Source organism: Salvelinus alpinus, chromosome 32 (genome assembly GCF_045679555.1).
Source record: "Salvelinus alpinus chromosome 32, SLU_Salpinus.1, whole genome shotgun sequence".
NCBI lineage: Eukaryota > Metazoa > Chordata > Actinopteri > Salmoniformes > Salmonidae > Salvelinus > Salvelinus alpinus.
In genome coordinates, this window is record NC_092117.1 from 14626535 (window position 1) to 14648138 (window position 21604).

The 21604-nt window shown below is 44.2% G+C and overlaps 1 protein-coding gene across 4 annotated transcripts in view; it reads left to right on the plus strand.

Annotated features, from left to right (window-relative positions):
* The window catches only part of ltbp1 (latent transforming growth factor beta binding protein 1), a 140868-nt gene that overhangs the window by 71184 nt on the left and 48080 nt on the right, over positions 1-21604 (plus strand). For 2 of the 4 annotated variants that reach the window (XM_071379522.1, XM_071379518.1), the window contains exons 9-18: positions 1183-1266; positions 5983-6105; positions 9905-10072; positions 12473-12688; positions 15610-15632; positions 16577-16688; positions 17257-17343; positions 19460-19585; positions 19966-20091; positions 21472-21597. In XM_071379522.1, coding sequence (XP_071235623.1) covers positions 1183-1266; positions 5983-6105; positions 9905-10072; positions 12473-12688; positions 15610-15632; positions 16577-16688; positions 17257-17343; positions 19460-19585; positions 19966-20091; positions 21472-21597 — 1191 coding nt within the window. The remainder of the gene's footprint in view (positions 1-1182; positions 1267-5982; positions 6106-9904; positions 10073-12472; positions 12689-15609; positions 15633-16576; positions 16689-17256; positions 17344-19459; positions 19586-19965; positions 20092-21471; positions 21598-21604) is intronic. The other 2 variants (XM_071379521.1, XM_071379520.1) reach the window with 2 other exon arrangements.

Below are 21604 nucleotides of genomic sequence, written 5' to 3' on the forward strand. Positions count from 1 at the left end.
GCCTATGGGCACAAATCCACCGTTGCTGGACCAGACAGGACTGGCAAAAAGTGCTCTTCACTGACAAGTCATGGTTTTGTCTCACCAGGGGTGATGGTTGGATTCGCGTTTATCATTGAAGGAATGAGCGTTACACCGAGGCCTGTACTTTGGAGCGGGATCGATTTGGAGGTGGAGGGTCCGTCATGGTCTGCGCCGGTGTGTCACAGCATCATCGGACTGAGCTTGTTGTCATTGCAGGCAATCTCAACACTGTGCGTTACAGGGAAGACATCCTCCTCCCTCATGTGGTACCCTTCCTGCATGCTCATCCTGACATGACGCTCCAGCATGACAATGCCACCAGCCATACTGCTCGTTCTGTGTGTGATTTCCTGCAAGACAGGAATGTCAGTGTTCTGTCATGGCCAGCGAAGAGCCCGGATTTCAATCCCATTGAGCACGTCTGGGACCTGTTGGATCGGAGGGTGAAGGCTAGGGCCATTCCCCCCAGAAATATCCGGGAACTTGCAGGCGCCTTGGTGGAAGAATCTGGTGCAAGAACTGGCAAATCTGGTGCAGTCCATGAGGAGGAGATGCACTGCAGTACTTAATGCAGCTGGTGGCCACACCAGATACTGACTGTTACTTTTTATTTTGACCCCCCCTTTGTTCAGGGACACATTATTCCATTTCTGTTAGTCACATGTCTGTGGAACTTGTTCAGTTTATGTCTCAGGTGTTGAATATTGTTATGTTCATACAAATATTTACACATGATTAGTTTGCTGAAAATAAACGCAGTTGACAGTGAGAGAACGTTTCTTTTTTTGCTGAGTTTAGATGGCACTTCCCCTGAATGTGTTAAACTCAATTGTGTGTTGTGTGCATGTATGCACGTGTATGTGTTGGTGAAACACTGGTTCTGACTAGGTGTTGATGGAGCATGTTTGTGTTGAACAGGGCAGAGTAGAGATACTTGGGCTTCATCCTGCCTAAACAAATCTGAATCAGTCATCAAATGCTGTCTACTCCCATCAAGTCAGGAGGAATCCCCAAAGTATCAGTAGAAATACATTTGAAAAACCTATTTCTCATAGTCAATTAAACACGTTCCTATGAGATAATGAAGTGTACATACTCTATATTCTTCTGAGTCATGTAAAGATCTCTAAAAATAAGATATCTCTTTCTCTTCTCCAGCTATTCCCCTGACAGCAGGAGGATCCAGACACGCGATGGACTGCCCCCAGGGATACAAGCGCATCAACAACTCTCACTGCCAAGGTAAGAGCTGCGGTCCACCTCTTGTTCAACGTCTCTGCGACTACCACTGCCATTGTTTGGCTTGTGTTTTCGCACACACAGAGCAGAGAGAAGTCTGTTTTCTCAGCGTGGCGGAGGGCTTCGCCAAGAGAAATGAGCCTTAAAGAAGTGATTTGTCACCAGCCACATAAAACCCTGCGAGAGCGCAGGGCTACCATCCAGAGACGAGGAATGAATATGCTTCATTTTGACAAGGAGATCATTCTCTCGCTTTGTGTCGTTTCCTGTGCTCTCTACTCTGCTCTTTCCTTGGGTGATGTGGGCCTGTCTACCTGTATACAGCACCCTCTGCTGGTCACTCACCCTCCAGTCCTCCACAGATATACTGACTCAGCCCATTTATGACACTGGTTTGTCAGCTGCCATTTGTTGTCTCCTGAAATCTATCAAATATTAAAGTTTTTCTTCTCTTTCTCCTCTTGACTTGCTCCACTTGGTCGTCAGTGATCAATCCTGCTTTAGCAGGACCCCAAACACCATAACAGCCATGCGGGGGAGAGAGGGAAAACAGGTGCCATATTTAATAGATTTCCCTAATCTGTATTGAATTGGGATATGATAGCGAACAATGACTACAATACTTCAGGGCTGGCAGTTTTCAGAGGAGTCACACTAAATCAAGCCTGCTCTGCCCCAGCGACTTCTGAACCTACTGTGGCCCATTCACTCAGCATTCCACTCAACGGGAGGGAGGGTGAGGGAGAGAGACCAGTGTCTGTGTATACGCCACACGCCTGCTCAGAGACAACGGACTGCTCACTTTTTCAACAAAAAATATAACCCCTACTGCTCTCCTCTAATCAGCAGGAAAGCCAGACCTCTGCTTCTCTCTATGATAGCCGGCTGTTTGTACTGCCACATCTTACAGAGAGGAGTTATGAAATAGTGAAGGCTTATCCTTAATATTATGCTCGTGAGCACCTCTACTACAGTATCAACTGGCCAACACTAAGCACTCTACATTATTCTACATCATTGAGAATTCTATTGGAACAGTGGACGGTACATTTAAAACATCAGGGGACATCACTCCCTACTCACTTCAAAGGGATCCTATTCATTGACGGCACTGTTACTGTAGTGCATGGCACAAACAGCACTGCAAGGGCATCTGCCCGGGTTCCACTGGTTCTACTTGAGGCAGAGTGCCACCGCGTCAATGCGTGTGCCATAACTGTGGTTAGGCAGAGAAGGGCTCTGAAAGGGGAGCCGAGGCCTGACTGCTGCCTATTCGGAGTGCTGCCAGGCTGAGGAGAGTGGCGGCCCAGGAGACCAGACTTATTATTCCTGTGGAGGTGTTGTGACTCTTTACCCTGTAATCCACCACATCCTGTTTCCCTTATTATTACCCCTTTTTTACAGAGCTGATTTGGATTGAATCTCCATTTTGTTTTCTGTGGAGCTAGGTATGTGTGTTTACTAATTGTTGGATATGGTGTGACTGTCCAATATAACAAATGGAGGGATAAAAAAGAGACACGATAGAGGATCACTCGGCTGGTTTAAAGTTCCGTGTAGTCGGCGGGTCTGGTTCTGATCCAGGTTCTGATTCAATATTCCCCAGTGAGCCATTTGAGTTCTGAAGCGGTGAGGGGAGGAGGGTAAGGCTTGGTGTTAGGCTGGGTCATGTTCAGTATGACTTCTCTTGGACAAGCCAATCTCCCTCCCACATACTCTCGCTTAGCGCTTCTCAGGCGCTGCTGAAGGTTGTGGTGACTAATGCGCGCAGGTTTGTCCCAGTCCAGGCAGTGGATCTGAGTCCAAAGTGATTAAAGTGATGAGAGAGCAGTGATCTCCTCACCCCAGCAGCATACTCCTCTGTGTGTCATCAGAGGCAGTGGGCCGCTCTCTGTGGGGCCCCGAGGGGACAGAAATAGTGAGTGTATATTGTGGGTAATTATTCTGTCAGTGCAGTGATTGACAGCGCATGTGGGCGGGGCTTAAAGGAACGATGCAGGTGTTAAAACCGTGAAAGCGCCAGTGGAAACACGTCCCGTAGATGATAACAGCCATTCGTTGATATTCCTAGCGGAGGGTGTTGTAGTAAAGAATGTTAACGCAAACATCTTTCTCCTCCTGAGATCTGCCTGATTTGGATCATCTGTCCTTTGAGACAAGTGGGAACGCCCTCATTCACCCACCCCCGGGAATGACGTCTCTTCCCCTATTTGTTGATTCTATTCCAGTTTAACAGAACACAGCAGAGCCTCCTGTGACATGAACCTGGTCAAGATGTATCCTCTGAAATATTAATGACATTACATGGAAGGATATCAACATGCTGTGGCCTGTACCACATGATGGTGTGATGCTGCTCTTGTCAAGTACACGGCCCATGTTGTCGTGTGTGAGGCTTCTAGAATACTCTGTGCATGCATATATCTTTTCACTTTTGCAACAGAAAGAACAACATGTGAAGTGATAATATTCATCCCGTTGAACAGAATTAAAGGGGAACAAATCACATGGAACTCTGGATGGAACAAAGCTCCCTTTTGGATACTTAACACGAAAGCGTGCTTCATAGCCCTCTCAATGACAAACGACACTTGTAAACTGGATACCAAAACAAATGAACACGATATATGTAAACAGCTAAGAGCCAGCCGTGTTGGAAGGGGATACAAAGTCTGCCTGTCTCCTGTTATAACGAAGTATACAGGGGAGAGCATTCTGTTCACCTTCTTCACGCTGGACATATTATGTCTACCCAGCTGTTGCTTCCTTAACAAGTTAGACTCTGTTTTTTATGTCACCTTTATTTAACCAGGTAGGCTAGCTGAGAACAAGTTCTCATTTACAACTGCGACCTGGCCAAGATAAAGCAAAGCAGTGCGACACAAACAACAACACAGAGTTACACATGGAATGAACAAACATACAGTCAACAATACAATAGAAAAAGTCTATATACAGTGTGTACAAATGAGGTAGGATAAGGGAGATAATGCAATAAATAGGCCATAGTGCTGAAATAATTACAATATAGCAATTAAACATTGGAGTGATAGATGTGCAGAAGATGAATGTGCAAGTAGAGATACTGGGATGCAAAGGAGCAAAATAAATAATTAACAGTATGGGGATGAGGTAGTTGGATGGGCTATTTACAGATGGGCTATGTACATATGCAGTGATCTGTGAGCTGCCCTGACAGCTGGTGCTTAAAGTTAGTGAGGGAGATATGAGTCTCCAGCTTCAGTGATTTTTGCAGTTCGTCCCAGTCATTGGCAGCAGAGAACTGGAAGGAAAGGTGGCCAAAGTAGGAATTGGCTTTGGGGGTGACCAGTGAAATATACCTGCTGGAGCGCGTGCGATGGGTGGGTGCTGCTATGGTGACCAGTGAGCTGAGATAAGGCGGGGCTTTACCTAGCAAAGACTTATAGATGACCTGGAGCCAGTGGATTTGGCGACGAATATGAAGCGAGGGCCAGCCAGCGAGAGCATACAGGTCGCAGTGGTGGGTAGTATATGGGGCTTTGGTGACAAAACGGATGGCACTGTGATAGACTGCATCCAATTTGCTGAGTAGAGTGTTGGAGGCTATTTTGTAAATGACATCGCCGACGTCAAGGATCGGTAGGATAGTCAGTTTTACAAGGGTATGTTTGGCAGCATGTGTGAAGGATGCTTCTTTTGCGAAATAGGAAGCCGATTCTAGATTTCATTTTGGATTGGAGATGCTTAATATGAGTCTGGAAGGAGAGTTTACAGTCTAACCAGACACTTAGGTATTTGTAGTTGTCAACATTCTAAGTCAGAACCGTCCAGAGTAGTGATGCTTGACGGGCGGGCAGGTGTGGGCAGCGATCAGTTGAAGAGCATGCATTTAGTTTTACTTGTATTTAAGAGCAGTTGGAGGCCACGGAAGGAGGGTTGTATGACATTGAAGCTCATCTGGAGGTTAATTAACACAGTGTCCAAAGAAGGGCTAGAAGTATACAGAATGGTGTTGTCTGCGTAGAGGTGGATCAGAGAATCACCAGCAGCAAGAGCGACATCATTGATGTATACAGAGAAGAGAGTCGGCCCGAGAATTGAACCCTGTGGCACCCCCATAGAGACTGCCAGAGGTCCGGACAACAGGCCCTCCGATTTGACACACTGAACTCTGTCTGAGAAGTAGTTGGTGAACCAGGCGAGGCAGTCATTTGTGAAACCAAGGCTGTTGAGTCTGCCGATAAGAATGTGGGGATTGACAGAGTCGAAAGCCTTGGCCAGGTCGATGAATACAGCTGCACAGTTTTGTCTTTTATCGATGGCGGTTATGATATCATTTTGGACCTTACGCGTGGCTGAGGTGCACCCATGACCAGCTCGGAAACCAGACTATGAACTAAGGAAATCAACCTGCTCTTTGATCAGGTTACTCCATAACCGGGAGACCTGAAACTGTCTCCTCCACTCCACATGAATAACCTCAAACTACGGGAGCTGCCTTGGACCATAACAGTGATGTTGGGGCCAAAGGTTATGATACGAACGCGGTTGTTGTGAGCTATTATGCAAACTTATGTATAGAAACAAACCAAATTATGGTAATTGGTGGAATTGTCGGCGCACACATCTCTATTCTATGCACATTCAGTTCATGTTCCTTTCTGTACTGTGTAATACACACTAATATGTATATCAACAGTGTATTACTTTGTTCCTCTCCTTGGTTTTCTGTTGCAGATCTTAATGAGTGCCAGCTGCAGGGTGTGTGTCCCAACGGAGACTGTCTGAACACCATGGGCAGCTACAGGTGCAGCTGTAAGGTCGGCTATATCCCTGACCCCACCCTCTCCACCTGTATCCGTAAGTCCTTCATAACTCTCTCTCTCTCTGTCTCGCCCTCTCTTCCTCTCTCTCGCTCTCTCTCTCACTCTGTCTTTCTCTCTGTGCTATATTTGGGTGTGACATTTCCCATACGTTTAAAAATATATATTACTTCAGCCTGTACAGTCAGGATTGCAGTCTGTAAGATTGCAGTCTGTAGAAGAATGTTTTGAATGCCGCAAAGCATACTGCAAAGGCTGTGTTTTGATGATATGCATATGAATGTGGGAACAGATGGGAATGCATGGATGAATAGCATGGCGTTTATCATATTAATTAGATTCCCCTCAGAGCATGGAGCAAAAGGCACAGCATATTGCCAAACACAACAGATCGTATTTCTCTCCACTGAAAGTGGGAGGGAGGGAGGGAGGGAAAGATGGAGTTTTGGGTTGAGAGATTAAAATCCTATTGACTTGATTCTCAGTTCTCTGGGTTTTTGGTAGGAGAGCGATTGATCAGTGATGGCCTTTAATGACGGTCTTGTTTAGCATGCTTTTCCCTGCCGGCTGTTGTCTCTCCCAGCCCGACCTCTGTCTCTGTCTCTGTCTCTGTCTCTGTGTGTGTGTGTGTGTGTGTGTGTGTGTGTGTGTGTGTGTGTGTGTGTGTGTGTGTGTGTGTGTGTGTGTGTGTGTGTGTGTGTGTGTGTGTGTGTGTGTGTGTGTGTGTGTGTGTGTTGACTCTTGGTTTGTGTGTTCTCCTGGTTCTCCTCTATTTATCTCATTGCTATTGAAACCTGAGTGGCCATTCATCAACATCACTGGCTATGGCAAGGAGCCTTGCTACAGTTTTGTCCTTACATGGAAAAAGGAGGCATTGGAAATTCATCAGTGACATCACCCATTGTGTTTCCCCCCTCCCCTGCATGTGTTGCCTGTCATTGAACCGCCAATGTCGGATTTAGACATCTCCCCTCATTGTGTGTGTTGAGTTACTGAGCTCTCTGCTGGCATGAAAAGCACAGTGGAGTTTGGAGAGAAACATATTGGTGTGGATGAAGGACCAAATACAGCCTGACCCTCCTATGTACTGCCTTTGTGTGTTGATTGGCTTATAATATGCATGACAGCAACAGTAACCAATCAAAACTGACTTCCCCATTGTGAGAGCCACTAATAATGCCCTATTGTACCATGGAATCAGACTTTACACATACATGTGCATCCTGTGTCCAATTACACTTATAACAAAAATAAACCAATGCATTCCATGCGTAGCACTTACAATAACTGTGACTAAATTTTATTTTCGGATTCTGACACGTCATCAAACGGTCCACTGGTGCAAGACAAAATTCTTGACCAAAAGATCAGTAAGGACTGCTTGAAATGCACATACCACGCGAGATTAACCCTTTACACTCGTGGGAATTGGACTGGATAGGGCTAAATTGAAACGTTTCTTACAGATGAAATATGAAAAGCATGGCAGCAATTGAAAGGGAACAGGTTGGAGATTATGGAAACATTATTAGACCAAAGTTGAGGACACAACAGTTCCCCTGACTGAATCCAAACATTATACTGTTGATTTTATGTGCATTTTACATTTACTGTACTTTTTGCCGGATTTGTTGATAACGAAATGTGAAAATCCTCTGGATACATTCAGTAACACGATAAGAAGATTTCTGGAAAATGTGGGTAGATGCAACATAAGACAAAAAAAAGGGTTTGAGTGAGAGGACTAACTGGTGTCTCCAAGTGGCCACACACCTCTCAAAAGTGTGCACAGTTCCTAAGTCATTTCTATGCAATTTTATGTCTATGTTTTATGTTCTAGTTGAAGAAGAGTCTTCAACTACAACTTTCTGTTTTAGCTCTCCTAGCTGTGCCGTTGAGGAACTAGAACGAGCACACTTGTAGTTGTTTTGTTTTGCAGTGCCTTAGACCGCTGCACCACTCGGGAGGCCCAAATCTGCAATGTTCAACCCGTATACAGGTACAAGTGTAAAGGGCTACGCTCCAAATAGGTAACATGATGGGAGACAAATGCAGCAACCGTCTAGAAATGAAGGGAGGGCGTCCCAGGGCAATCTAGCAGAACTCCAGCACCCTCATCTCTCTCCATCCCTCCATCTCCCCATCTCCCCTTCCCACTGCTGCCTCTCACATCCGACAAAGGGAGAGATCCCATCATTGGGGCATTCACTGGCCTATTCATGGGTCATGCTGCTCTAGTTTACTTTGAGAAAACTTTAGCAGCAGAGCCCCACAGTCACCCTCTAGCCCTATTAGCTAGACAGTTTCTGAGACTCAAGAAAAGACTCAAGCGTGAGTCGCTGGCAGGGACGCAACTTTGGTTTAAGAAGTGGGGGGACATATAATTTAAAAAAATAATAGTAATTTTATCTGGTCGGATAAACACTACAAACAGCCTACCGACCGCTCGGAGGTGTCCACATGGTCCTAAAGCACACTTTTGCGTCACATTCCAATGATAAAACTGGTGGGGACAAAAATGCCATTTCAGAATCTGGGGGGTCCCCAGTGAAAGTTGCACCCCTGGTCGCTGGTATATTGGTGGCTTTGGCGAGGCCTTAGAGCAACTTCAATGTGGGTGGTAAGGAGGAGGGAGGGGGAGGGTGGATGGAATTTGGGAAGTGAGTGGAGACTAGAGCGTAAGTGATTGCTGCCTGTCATACACGATTTCTCCCGTGTGTCCGAGCTTTGTGAGACTCGGAGGCGCCGTCAAGATTTTTGTTAAGGATTTGGAGGGACAGCGGTTCCGCCGCTTGAGCCCCCCTTTCCAACAGTACACACACACAAACACACGCTCGCACACACACCCTCTCTGTCAATAATGACTGAAAACCTGATCACTTTTTCAGTCTGTTTTGACGAATATCAATGCACCACACAAACTGCCTAAAGGGGAAAATGTTAGAAGAATTGAAACTTTAGAACAAGTCTTTGTGACCTTTTGTACAGGATTGGTAAAGAAAAATCTATTACATTTCACTGTTCTTTGAATTATGTCTTGTACACTCCAGTACTTCTAATTTGATGTTGATGTGCATTAACCCATTAAGCCCTCCTTTTGGCCTCAGCAGTTCAACATTGTTACATTTTGGGATTTGGAGACTGTTGTGAGAGGGGAAAAAATGAATATCATGGTCAGTTTGTATGAGCACTGATTTAACGTTGATAGGAGAGCTCACCCATTGAAAAATGAAGAAATCCTGGAAGAATATCATATGGTTCCAGCTTTACTTGGAAGTCAAATCCTTAGAGAGTCTTTGTTCCGTTGGTGCCTTGCCATACCACAGTTTCCACTACTACACTTCAGGATTTGAGCTGCTTAAACCCCTCATGGTGTGCACCATTCAGAAACACTCAACCAACCCTACTGCATGCTGTTATTTGGGTCAGCATTTGACTTTGTTCATTAGTGCATGAAGCATTGGCATGAAGAGCTCGATGTTTGGACACCCAGAGAGCTTTTGTTGTTGTATGTGCTGTGCTTGTGGGTGTTTTGCGTTTGAGCTTTTAGGTTAGTCTAGTTGACACTTTCTTCATAGCTCAAAAATCCTGTGATGAAGATATGAAATGTATCGGCGGTAGCAGGCAACACAGCGAACTACCACTGAGATGTTTCAACATTTTCTTGGTATTTTTGATGTTGTTATAAATGTGTGAGTACTGTACTCTGTGTTGGGTGGATTCCGGTGAAGGGGGACTTCTTTATTTTCTCTTTCTCTCTTTTCTCTCCCCCATGTCTGTGTCTCCCCCCACTGTGGCGCACCTCCCCTTGCCACTCTCCCACTGCACCTCTTCAGCCGACACCTCTGCCGTCCACGAGGAGAAAGGGGCTTGTTTCCGATTGGTCAGTTCGGGGAAGCAGTGTTTGCACCCGGTGTCTGCTCAGCTGAGCAAACAGCTCTGCTGCTGCAGTGTGGGCAAGGCCTGGGGCCCGCGCTGCGACAAGTGCCCCCTACCAGGAACAGGTAAGGCCTTCAACGCCAGCAACTCTGAGTCCCAGACACCTCCACCCATCCATCCATTCCACCACTCTCACATTGAGAGATTGAAATGTGGGACCAGTGGCATCCATCCCCCACCCACACTCAATGTTTCTGTCTCTCTGTGCATGTGTTTCAATGCTTTGCCAAGTAGACAGTTTTAGATGCAGTTATATCTCTACCACCAGCACTCTCCTCCTGTCTCCCCTTATTCCACCATGTCTCCCCATCCGCCATTGCCATCTGTACGGGTATCATGGTCAGTGTTGGCTGGGGTGACACAATAGCTGACACCTGCAGATCATGTGCAGCACAGGCACACTAAATAGATAGAAACTGTTTGCTGAGTCCTCACACTTCCACTCGAAAAGGTCTGTCTTAATGAATTGATGACATTGAGCCAAACATTCCATTAGACCTGGGAGGTTAGTCTGGGAACAAGTGTAAGCCTTTTCTGTGTCTATGCCTGTGTTGTCTGTCTAGGCTCCGGGAGACATTACTGGATGGCCTCGTTTGGCCTAATTAACAACACCCGTTAAAATCATCTGGGTTGCCAGATTATTTTGGTTGCCAGATCTTCAAAGTTCCCAGTGTAGTACAGTAAGTTGTTATGGGGAGTGTAATAGAGTTAGGGGATGATTGCTTGGAACCGGGCCCATTTTTCCCAATGTGAGGACGTTTCTGTGGGTAAGGTTAGGAGCTGTTATAAGAGTAAATTAGAGACGTGCTCCTTTATTTGGAAATAAACTTGAGCAGATTACATGTAGGATTTACCTTGTTATGAAGGGCAGCATTTTTTAAGGTCTCTTTAATGTTATTTTTTCTTTGTTTGTCGGAATGTTCGCAGAGGCGCTTGTAGCTGGATTAGTAACTGATTATTCAAAAAATAAAATCCACTATCAATGTCGTGGTTTAATTACAATTGGCTGACATGGTTCTTTCAATTGAGGTAGAGATGGAGACAGTTTATTTTGGTAGATTCTAACTTCTTGCAAATGCTTTTTGGTTAAAATGGGAAACTGCATAGATAGCATGTGCTATTCTTATATGAAACTGGATTGGTGGATGCTACACTGTGTAACAATGGTTGGTACTTAGTTTTCATTCAATGGGACATACATGAAAGCCTTGACATGACGCTTCCCCAACAAATCTAGTCAAGTCCTTACAAAATGCTAGTTGCACAAAGACATTCAAGAATGAGACAAGTGTGTGACTCTCAGTCTTTATCACCAGTGACATGGTCCACTGTGTCTCCTTGGTTTCTAATGGGAACACATAAGTCCTGCAGAGAGGACACATTACGAAGGCTATGTGGAGCTCAGAAAGAACTCAGAAGGGTCATTCCATGAAATGAGTGCCCTTCGATATATTAAGTATATATTAAGTAGAAATTGTGCATCAATATTGAATTTTAAAAGCCTGTTAAATTAAATGTAGTTCCCTTTCTAATATAGACCAAATGTCCCTCTGTGCACCCTCTTAGACTTATAGGAAGATTTTAACCCACTTAACCCCAACATTTCTCCAAGTTTTAATCATCATGACAAAGTCATTTCTGAAGATTATTATTTATTTAATGTGATTAGTGATTCATTTTTATGTAATACCAAAAACTCTCCCTCATTTTAAGCTCAACCCTGTTACATGAACTGAACTCTCATTTTAAGATGGTAAAACTATTCTTAAAATTGTTTACAAATTCTACATCTAATAAAATCGTAAAATCACAGTGTAAGAGCAGGTGAACTGGTTCTACTCTTTTTGGCCATTTTCTGGTGTTTGTGGTGGAAAACTGAGTGGGCATAACACATAAAACTTGAGCATAACACGTCAACACTGTTACTCATAGATGGACAGGCTAGACATTTTTTTACAATAATTTTTTTTTCATGAAGCTTGCATTCAATTGACCCTCCCTGTTGCACACAACAAGCTTCCATTCCTCATGTCACAAGGGGATTTATGGCTGATTTAAGATCATCTACCTTGTTACAGTCACCCTTTAACTTTATTTGGCACTTAATAGACACTTAAATTTAACCTCGAGATGGAAACACATGCTTTTTATTAAGTTGAACATGTGCTCTTTATGACAGAATGTTAAAATTAGGTGAAATTCAATGTTTTTTTTCACCAAGGTATACTACTCAAAAGGCACCCAATTGGTGGAATGACCCAGAGACTGATACACAAATCTGCTACAACATCAAAAACCAAACAGCATGTAACCTATTGTACATTACATTGGAGTTACATAAAATGAAAGATCAGCCAAATTAGTCACATACTGTAGCTATAATTTATTTTGAACCTGAAATAGATTTTTTTTGTTTTGCATAAAGTATGGATGTACTTACTATATTTTTCTTTTAAACTTTTTAGCTAAATTCAAGGAGATATGCCCTGGTGGGATGGGCTACACTGTCACGGGATCTTACAAGCCCAAACCACCCAATCAATTACCCAGCCAACCTGAGACCATCAACAAGCCAATGATCACCCACCAAGAGCCTGTGGCCCCGCCTCTGCCCCTGCCGACACATGAGAAACCAGTGGAGGCCTTGAGCGTCGCTGAGAGACAGCTTCCCTCTGTACCAGGTAAGTCAACATCATGCAATTTCCTCTGTACCAGGCGAGTCAACACCACACAGCTGGCAACAGTAGAGGAGAAGCCATCTTTACTAATGCACTATGGAAAGACAGAGACAGAAGATTGGGCTGAGCTGGGTGGGACTGAGTGTGACTCATAGATAGGGGCCATGCTCTTGTCTTTTCACTATGCTGGGCTGTTTTGATATGTGCAATTTTGTGTACCTACAGTGCCAGCGCAAAACGTTTTCGTCCAAATAAAGAGTAATCCACCCGTTCAATAGTACCAGTCAAAAGTTTGGACACACCTACACATTCCAGTTTTTTTTTTCTTTTTACTATTTTCTACATTGTAGAATAATAGTGAAGACATCAAAACTATGAAATAACACATATGGAATCATGTAGTAACCAAAAAAGTGTTAAAGTAGCCACCCTTTGTCTTGATGACAGCTTTGCACACTCTTGGCATTCTCTCAACCAGCTTCATGAGGTAGTCACCTGGAATGCATTTAAATTAACAGGTGTGCCTTGTTAAAAGTTAATTTGTGGAATTTCTGTCCTTAATGTGTTTGAGCCAATCAGTTGTGTTGTGACAAGGTTGGGGTGGTATACAGAAAATAGCCCTATTTGGTAAAAGACCAAGTCCATATTATGGCAAGAACAGCTCAAATAAGCGAAGTGAAATGACAGTCCATCATTACTTTAAGACATGAAGGTCAGTCAATCCGGAAAAAGTCAAGAACTTTGGAAGTTTCTTCAAGTGCAGTCGCAAAAACCATCAAGTGCTATGATGAAACTGGCTCTCATGAGGACTGCCACAGGAAAGGAAGACCCAGAGTTACCTCTGCTGCAGAGGATACGTTCATTAGAGTTACCAGCTTTAGAAATTGCAGCCAAAATAAATGCTTCAAAGAGTTCAAGTAACAGACACATCTCAACATCAACTGTTCAGAGGAGACTGCGTGAATCAGGCCTTCATAGTCTAATTGCTACAAAGAAACCACTACTAAAGGACACCAAAAATAAGAAGAGACTTGCTTGGGCCAAGAAACATGAGCAATGGACATTAGAACGGTGGAAATCTGTCCTTTGGTCTGATAAGTCCAAATTTGCGATTTTTGGTTCCAACCGCCTTGACTTTGTGAGACGCAGAGTAGATGAACGGATGATCGCCGCATGTGTGGTTCCCACCATGAATCATGGAGGAGGAGGTGTGATGGTGTGGGGGTGCTTTGCTGGTGACACTGTCTGTGATGTATTTAGAGTTGAAGGCACACTTAACCAGCATGGCTACCACAGCATTCTGCAGCGACACACCATCCCATCTGGTTTGCGCTTAGTGGGACTATCATTTGTTTTTCAACAGGACAATGACCCAAAACACACTTGCAGGCTATTTAAGGGTTATTTGAAAGGGAAAGGGGATACCTAGTCAGATGTACAACTGAAATGTGTCTTCCGCATTTAACCCAACCCCTCTGAATCAGACATCCATAATCGACATCCATGTCTTCGGCACCCGGGGAACAGTGGGTTAACTGCCTTGCTCAGGGGCAGAATGACTGATTTTTACTTGTCAGCTCTGGGATTTGATCCAGCAACCTTTCGGTTACTGGCCCGCTCTAACCACTAGGCGTGCTCCATCAGATGACCTGGCCTCCACAACCCAATTGAGATGGTTTGGGATGAGTCCCTCAGAGTGAAGGAAAACCAGCCAACCAGTACTCAGCATATGTGGGAACTCTTTCAAGACGGTTTGAAAAGCATTCCTCCTGAAGCTGGTTGAGAGAATGCCAAGAGTGTACAAAGCTGTCATCAAGGTAAAGGGTGGCTACTTTGAAAAATCTCAAATATAAACTATATTTGGATTTGTTTAACACTTTTTTGGTTACTACATGATTCCAAATGTGTTATTTCATCGTTTTGATGTTGTCACTATTATTCTACAATATAGTAAAAATAAAGAAAAACCCTTGAATGACTAGGTGTGCCAACTTTTGACTGGTACTGTAAGTGAAACTAAGCAGATTTGTATTTGTGTGAGTGTGTGTGGGGTCTTTAAAAATATCTCTCAACCAGACATCAATTCAGTTCCACCCTGATCAGGATGATGAGGATTCACATGCTTTGGCTTGCCGTCGCCTCTCAACCTTCTGGATTCTGAGAGAGAGGAGAGATGGAGCTCCTCTTTCTTATTGTTCAGGACATGCTTGGGAGCTGGCGAGGGAAAGAGAAACTTGGCAGCATTAGAGCGCACAGACTTGTCCAAATTACCACTAAGCTTCTCTTGAGCTCCGAGTACAGAGGATTCCAATGCAGAGGACAGACTCAGACAAACAATAAGAGAGAAAGCCACTGCCTAAACCTGTGTAGATTAGTGTTTGCATGCCACAAGGGGCTAAAGCTGGCTCCACTGAGCTAAAAATCCTGGTGGAGGTGATTTGTTTCATGCCCAGTGTTGTGCTACATTAATAACAATCCTGTTTGTTTTTATGACCTCAAGATCTAAATACGGTAAAAACGCCTGAGGGTTGAGTTATGACATGGCATTTGGCCAGTGTTTAAAATAAGGTTTTAGTGGAACGACCTTGTACCTGGTTAACATTTGTCCTTTGCTATGAAAAAGATCATGTTTCGACATGGCCATGAACAGCTAAACGTACCCCCAGAGCCTGTGAAAGTGACAGTCTTATGAATTGCAAATGATTGGTCCTCTGGCCCCAGCCGGAAAGGTTTATTAATTTATTCATAAGCCTGAAGATATTTAATGGAGAAAATATAATGAAGTATATGATGTACTTGTCTCTGACAACTTGATGATCAAGGGCAGGTATATCCAGCCTTGTGCTTCCAGACGGTCCCACTCTTTCTTGATCTCATTCTTGTTTTTTTGTAACATTTTTCGTTCATTTTTTTTTAATGACCAGTAGCCACAGATGCACCTGAGCAGGTAGGTTGGGTTTCTTCAGATTTTTTTTTTTAAATGAAAAGAAAATAGCTTTCTTGCATGCGACAAGAAGGATTCACCCTTTAGCCTCTATGGCAGCGACCTGCAGAAGCAGCCTGCAGCATCACCTCTGCATGAAGTCAGCATCACCACTGCATGACTTTGAGCCAATCACTGCTCCACGCTTTCAGCTTAAGAGCACTTCACAGTGGAACATCCGTCCATGCCAATCACAGCTGCTAAGACTTTGCTCTTTGCGCTTTTGTTCAGCCTCATACTGTATGGATGCGTTGACACAGGCAGCCCAATTCTGATCTTTTTCCACAAATTAGTCTTTTGACCAATCAGATCAGCTCTTTTGCCAATAATTGGGCAAATGATCAGAATCGGGCCGCCTATGTAAACGCAGCCTAAGAGTCTCCAAAACGGAACAGTCCTGAAACCTTTCTGTAATGGATTTAGTATTGTATTATGACTTGAATGATGTAAATATAGAAGCTCTCTTTTACAATATATTGGTTCTTTCAGAGGAACAGTAGACTCAGCAGCTTGAAACTCTTTAATGCACTTTGATAAAGGCAGAGTAAGTAAACACTATTGCGCAATCCATTTTGACATCCTAGAGAAACTCCAAAGGTAAAATAAAAAAAAAAGCTGAAGTCAAGTTGGAGTCCACACAACTGATAACTATAGACCCTATCTACTCAATGAAAACCCATGTTTCGCTTCCCACCATCTTGCTCTACAAGCCCTTCAAGCTCTTTCCTTCCTTCGGCTGTCATGCAAGCGGATCTCCAACTAGTTTACTGCTGAGCAGCCTATATGACGAGCGCACGCATGACAACGGTGCATGAGCGGCGCTTGCTCACTGAAACCTCATGTCTATACGGATCAGTCCACTGACCCGGAGGTCCATATTGTGTTTGTCTTGTGTTCTGTCCTTCAAGGAGCTGGTTATTCTGGAGGCTACTAGTAGTAGTCCAATAGTTGAGGTCGAGGCTGGCCAGCCACAACTCTCTCCCGGTGTCTCTACCATGAGGATGGAGCCGGCCTACAAAGGTGTCTGATCCATTTCCTTCCCCTCTACTCTCTCTGCTGCTATTTCAGTCTCACAGGGCTGGGCTCACTCTCACAGGGGAAAGTCTGCAAGTTATTTATTTATGATGGTTGTTTTGGCACTGTGCCGAACTCTATGTAAGTAGGTCTCCACTGGTGCTTTACGGTCAATTTTACCTGACAGAATAAAAATGAAAATGTGTTGGTTTGAAAAATATCTTGTGTTCTTTCCCCTGTAACAGGACTAATCGTCATAAGGGAAAGAGCACCTGCCATTTGTGATGGGTCTTCTCCAGACTCAAGTCTAGGGTTATCTTAATTGAAACGCAACGTTTCGATTGTTGTAAAAATAGTTGTTTTATTGTTCCATTCAGTACAAATCCAAGCTGGAAAAATCTTTAAACAGCTGTCAGCTCAGCACTTGATGGCGTAGAGTGATTTATCTCTGTCCGCTGGGATTTCTACAGCAATCTGTATTACACTCGTACCCATTGAAGCACTCATTTTAAAGATCACAAAAAGTCTGACTGCACTGTTCTCTCCCCTGGCTCTATCTGTCCTGGTCTCTCAGAGGTTGTGGAGGAAACGTCCCCCCCTGCTCCAGCCCTGATCCTCCCCACCAACGCAGGCCAGGACATCGCCCCTACTCAGTCAGCAGGTAAGTGCTCACACTGACATACAGTAACGCCGTGACATTTGGACATAGTTTAGTGTGAGGTCAATGTGCAGCTGATGGGGTGATACCTACTATCCCTGCTACATTCTATATCTAAGCTATCCCAAGCTGATTGTGTATAAATCATGAATGAATAGAGGGATGAAGGGAACACAAGGTTAGTTCATAAATACACCCATTGTTATCTCCCTCACTCGCCAATTCACTGACCCTTTATTTGTGTTTAACCCTGCATCTGAATTCCTCACAGGTCAGGGGCAAAAAATAGGCCGATAAGAGGAATTTGCACAGACTGGGAACATGGCACTTTTTAACTCTCCCTGACCTCCTTTCTTTGTCCTTGGGGTTCTCCCCCGTTGTGAGAATATTCTGCGCTCCTCTATATTTAGGAGTCATGTGTTGCTGTTGAGGGGCCACAGCAACATGAAGTCTCTCTCTCCACTTTCGAGATGTGAATAGTCTAACAACATCATTATGGCTTCAAATCACTCCAATGAAAGTGCTGAGAAACTTTTATTTCTCACCTGACCCTCACAGAAATATATTTGGGTCCTGTATTGTTTTATTTAAGAGATTCCAATTTTAGATTTTGTTGCCGTGTTTCTTCAAAGGGGAAGGCCAGTGATTGGTGCCATCGCTAGGCAACCACTTGTGTGAAACCCACCTGTTTTTATTTTGATACCCTGGACGAGGAAGACGGGACTTTTCAGAGCAGTAGAGGAGAGAGAGTGTCGGCACGGAGACTAGTGTGGAGGGAAGGGAGTGGGACTATCTGGTGCCAGGCCCACATAAACCTCTTGGACCAATCAGGGGACCGCAGGGATATTTTGGTTTATTTTTGCTAGGCGGATATCCAAACCCCCAGACCTCTCTCATCTCAGCGTTTTACGTCCTGGTGTCCCGGAAAGGTGACACCATATTAAGAGGCCACAGAAATGTTATGAGGCCTCCCGATGACAGACACTCAGTAAACTAGGCGGCATAATTGCCCACTTCTTTTCTTAATCATCCTTACTGTGATAGTCTCCGTGCCTCAATGCTTGCAAATCATTCTGGACCTGTTTCTTTTTAAAGTAAAAAACAACAAAGTTTTATTGTACCACGGCGCAGATGCTCTTTAAGATACTAATAATTACACTCGCTAAGCATTCTGTACCTCAACCAAGCAATCAATTAGTCAATCAAATTATAGTGCTTTTTACAAATACGTTTGTCACAAAGTGCTCAACAATAACTCTCGACCAAACAGTTGAGGAAAATCTCCTGAGGTGGGAAGAAAGTTTGAGAGTAAGCAGGAGCCCATCCTCCTCTGTTTGACTGATGTCCTCCCTAAATCCCATATAAAGCACAGCAATTTAACAGTAATTTAACTGTATTTCTGAGGAGATGCCACTGTAGCATTTTTGAACAAAGAAACCTCACCTATTGAAATGTGTACAGTAATACTTCAATTCATTTAATTCCACCATACTGGCCTGCTGAGCTATGAAGAAGCCCAGTCATCAAGCCTGCTGACATTGACTACCTCAGTAACACTAATTCTTAGGTAAAGTATTAATAATGTATTTTGATAGATTGTCACATGGCATTCTATCACAACTCATTTAATCCCCCTTTCATGTTCTCTACTTCTCATCAAGATCTGAAGTGGCCCAACCTTTCAGTCACTGTGATTTGACAGTTGTACAGTTTCGGCTTATATGGAGTCCTTCGGTCTCTGAAACTGTGGGCCCAGTGACCCACTTCTGTAAAATGTCTGCATATCGATGCCTTTTGATGGGTATTAGACACTATGATTTACTCTATTCCCTACTTTTCCTCTGTGGTATGCAAGGCAATTTCCCACTGTCAAGACTGAGTAGACAGATTGATGCACATACTGAGCAGATTTGTCATACAGAAACACATTTGCAGCCATGAGTGGGATGCTGATGAGACTATTAGCTAGGGAGAGGAAAGGACATTTGCAGGAATGGAATAGATTTGTTTATGCCGCGCATATAGAAACTGCATATTTTGTATTTCGTATTTGAAGAGTAGCATGAGGTTTCCTTCTCTCTCCCTCCTCTCTCTCTCTCTCTTTCTCTCTCTCGGCCAGAGGTGGATGAGTGCAAGGTGAACCCTCACATCTGTGGCCAGGGGATCTGCTACAACACTGCCGAGGGTTATACCTGCATCTGTAACGAGGGCTACCAGATGGACGAGACACACACCACCTGTGTAGGTGAGAAACAAGAAGTCAAAGGTCACATCCATTTATCAGACCCATGGGAATAGTCCTCTTCTCATTTGGTCTGATTGGATTTCACTCTTCACATTGCGCCCAGAAGGTAGATCCATTTAATTACATCAGTAAATAGGAATGATTTTACTAGCCTTTGGAGGCCTCTCTTGATGAGGGAATAGTTATGTATACATTTAGACACGGTAGGAGAATCCCTTAGCGACCTCTTTGCTACAGTGATGGTTTGAAATAAAGACTCGTATCTATATCCATTGCATCTCATACTACTTTAATCCACTTACGTGTCATGTCAGTATGTCTCTAAGCAAGTTGACTCATGTTCCATCCCATGTCTCCTGCCACGCTGTACCTGTGGATAGATGTTAATGAATGCCTGGATTCTGCATCACTGTGCTCCAACGGCCGCTGCAAGAACACTCCCGGCAGCTTCCTGTGTGTGTGCCAACCAGGCTTCATGACAGATGAGGAGGGAACCAGTTGCATTGGTAAAGCCATTTCACACACATACCACCACGCTCCCTGAAATACGGAGACACACCAAAAACAATAGCAGAAGCCTAGGAGATTCAATAGCTGTTGTGCACCGCAGTAGCAGGCATTTGGATAGCCGTTTGGGTGTTTTCGTTTCCCCAGTCTTCACTATAGTTCCCCGTTGGCTTAGCCCCCCTCCCTGGAGATAGGGGCTAAGTTGTAGAAGGTGACCACAGTGTAGCCCATTAGCGACGTCCTCCTCATCATCCTCCCTATCCTGGGATATAAATACTGGGAACACTGTCATTAGGTGGTTTCTGGTGTTTCGACACACGTTTTCTCTTCCACAAAATGACACAAAATTAGGTTTGCAGAGGCAAAAAGCTGGTGATTATTTCCCCATAACTGTACTGTAACAGACTAACATCTGAAAATGAAATATGAGAGTATAATTTATTACTGTTTGCAAGGGATTTATATGTGGATATGAGCACCAAAACAGGCAACTTGAGGACGACAGCCCTAAATATTTTATAGGCAGATGGAACGTTCTGTGAAAACTAGACTAAAAAGACTTTGAGGGACTGACTTACCCAGAAGAAACACTACATGTCACGTTAAAACAAAAAGAAAGTGTGCAGTCTATGTGCAGTCTGTGACTTGTTTTGTTGACTCATGGACTTCCACTCTCTACATCAGGGTGGGGGATGTTTGGTTTCTAAGGAGGGGAGTGGTATCCTGGATACCCAGCTGAGGAGGTTATTTTTGTTGGTATCACACCGTTTAAGAGGCAAATTAGGGGTCCCTGTTTCCTTCCTCGTTTGTTCTGTCTTTTTTTAATGTCCCACAGGAAGTCCCGCCCAGGGCCCTCAGAGGAAGTTCCAGTCACTTTAGCCTGGCATTGGTCCATCTTAGGGGGCTAGGAGGGCACGAAGCAGGGATAGGCCTGGCATGAATCAGCAATGTCCATGTTATTCAGTTAAAGTCAAGGAAAGGGTGTCATGAGCCAAACTCCTAGCCCTCTGTAATGCCAGACTGTCCAAATAGTTTAGATAGATGGATATCACACTCAGACTGGGGTAAATGAAGGTTTGGCACAGATCGATGGGCAGATCAAGAGATTGTTGACATTGGACAGAGTAGTGTCTGACATGGTTGTACAACATTAGTGACACAGCACTAGAATTATTGGTACTCCATCACATTTCGCCAGGGTTTTGGGGATTATGCTTAATGGGTTCGGGTGAGTACCAAAAAAGGAATGGTTATTCTTGAAAGATTCTTGAATGTACTGTCTTTGTTGGAGCCAAGTGACCGCTCTGCTATCTTCAAATCTCTCCCATCTCCGTCTCTCTCTCTTCGTCTCGCCCTCCCTCTCTACATCCCTTTCTCAGATTTAAACGAGTGTCTGAACACCCACACGTGTCCTGAGGATGAGTTTTGTGTCAACACCGTGGGTTCCTACACCTGTTTGCACTGTGACAGTGGCTACAGGATGAGCCCAACAGGCCAGTGTGAAGGTACAGG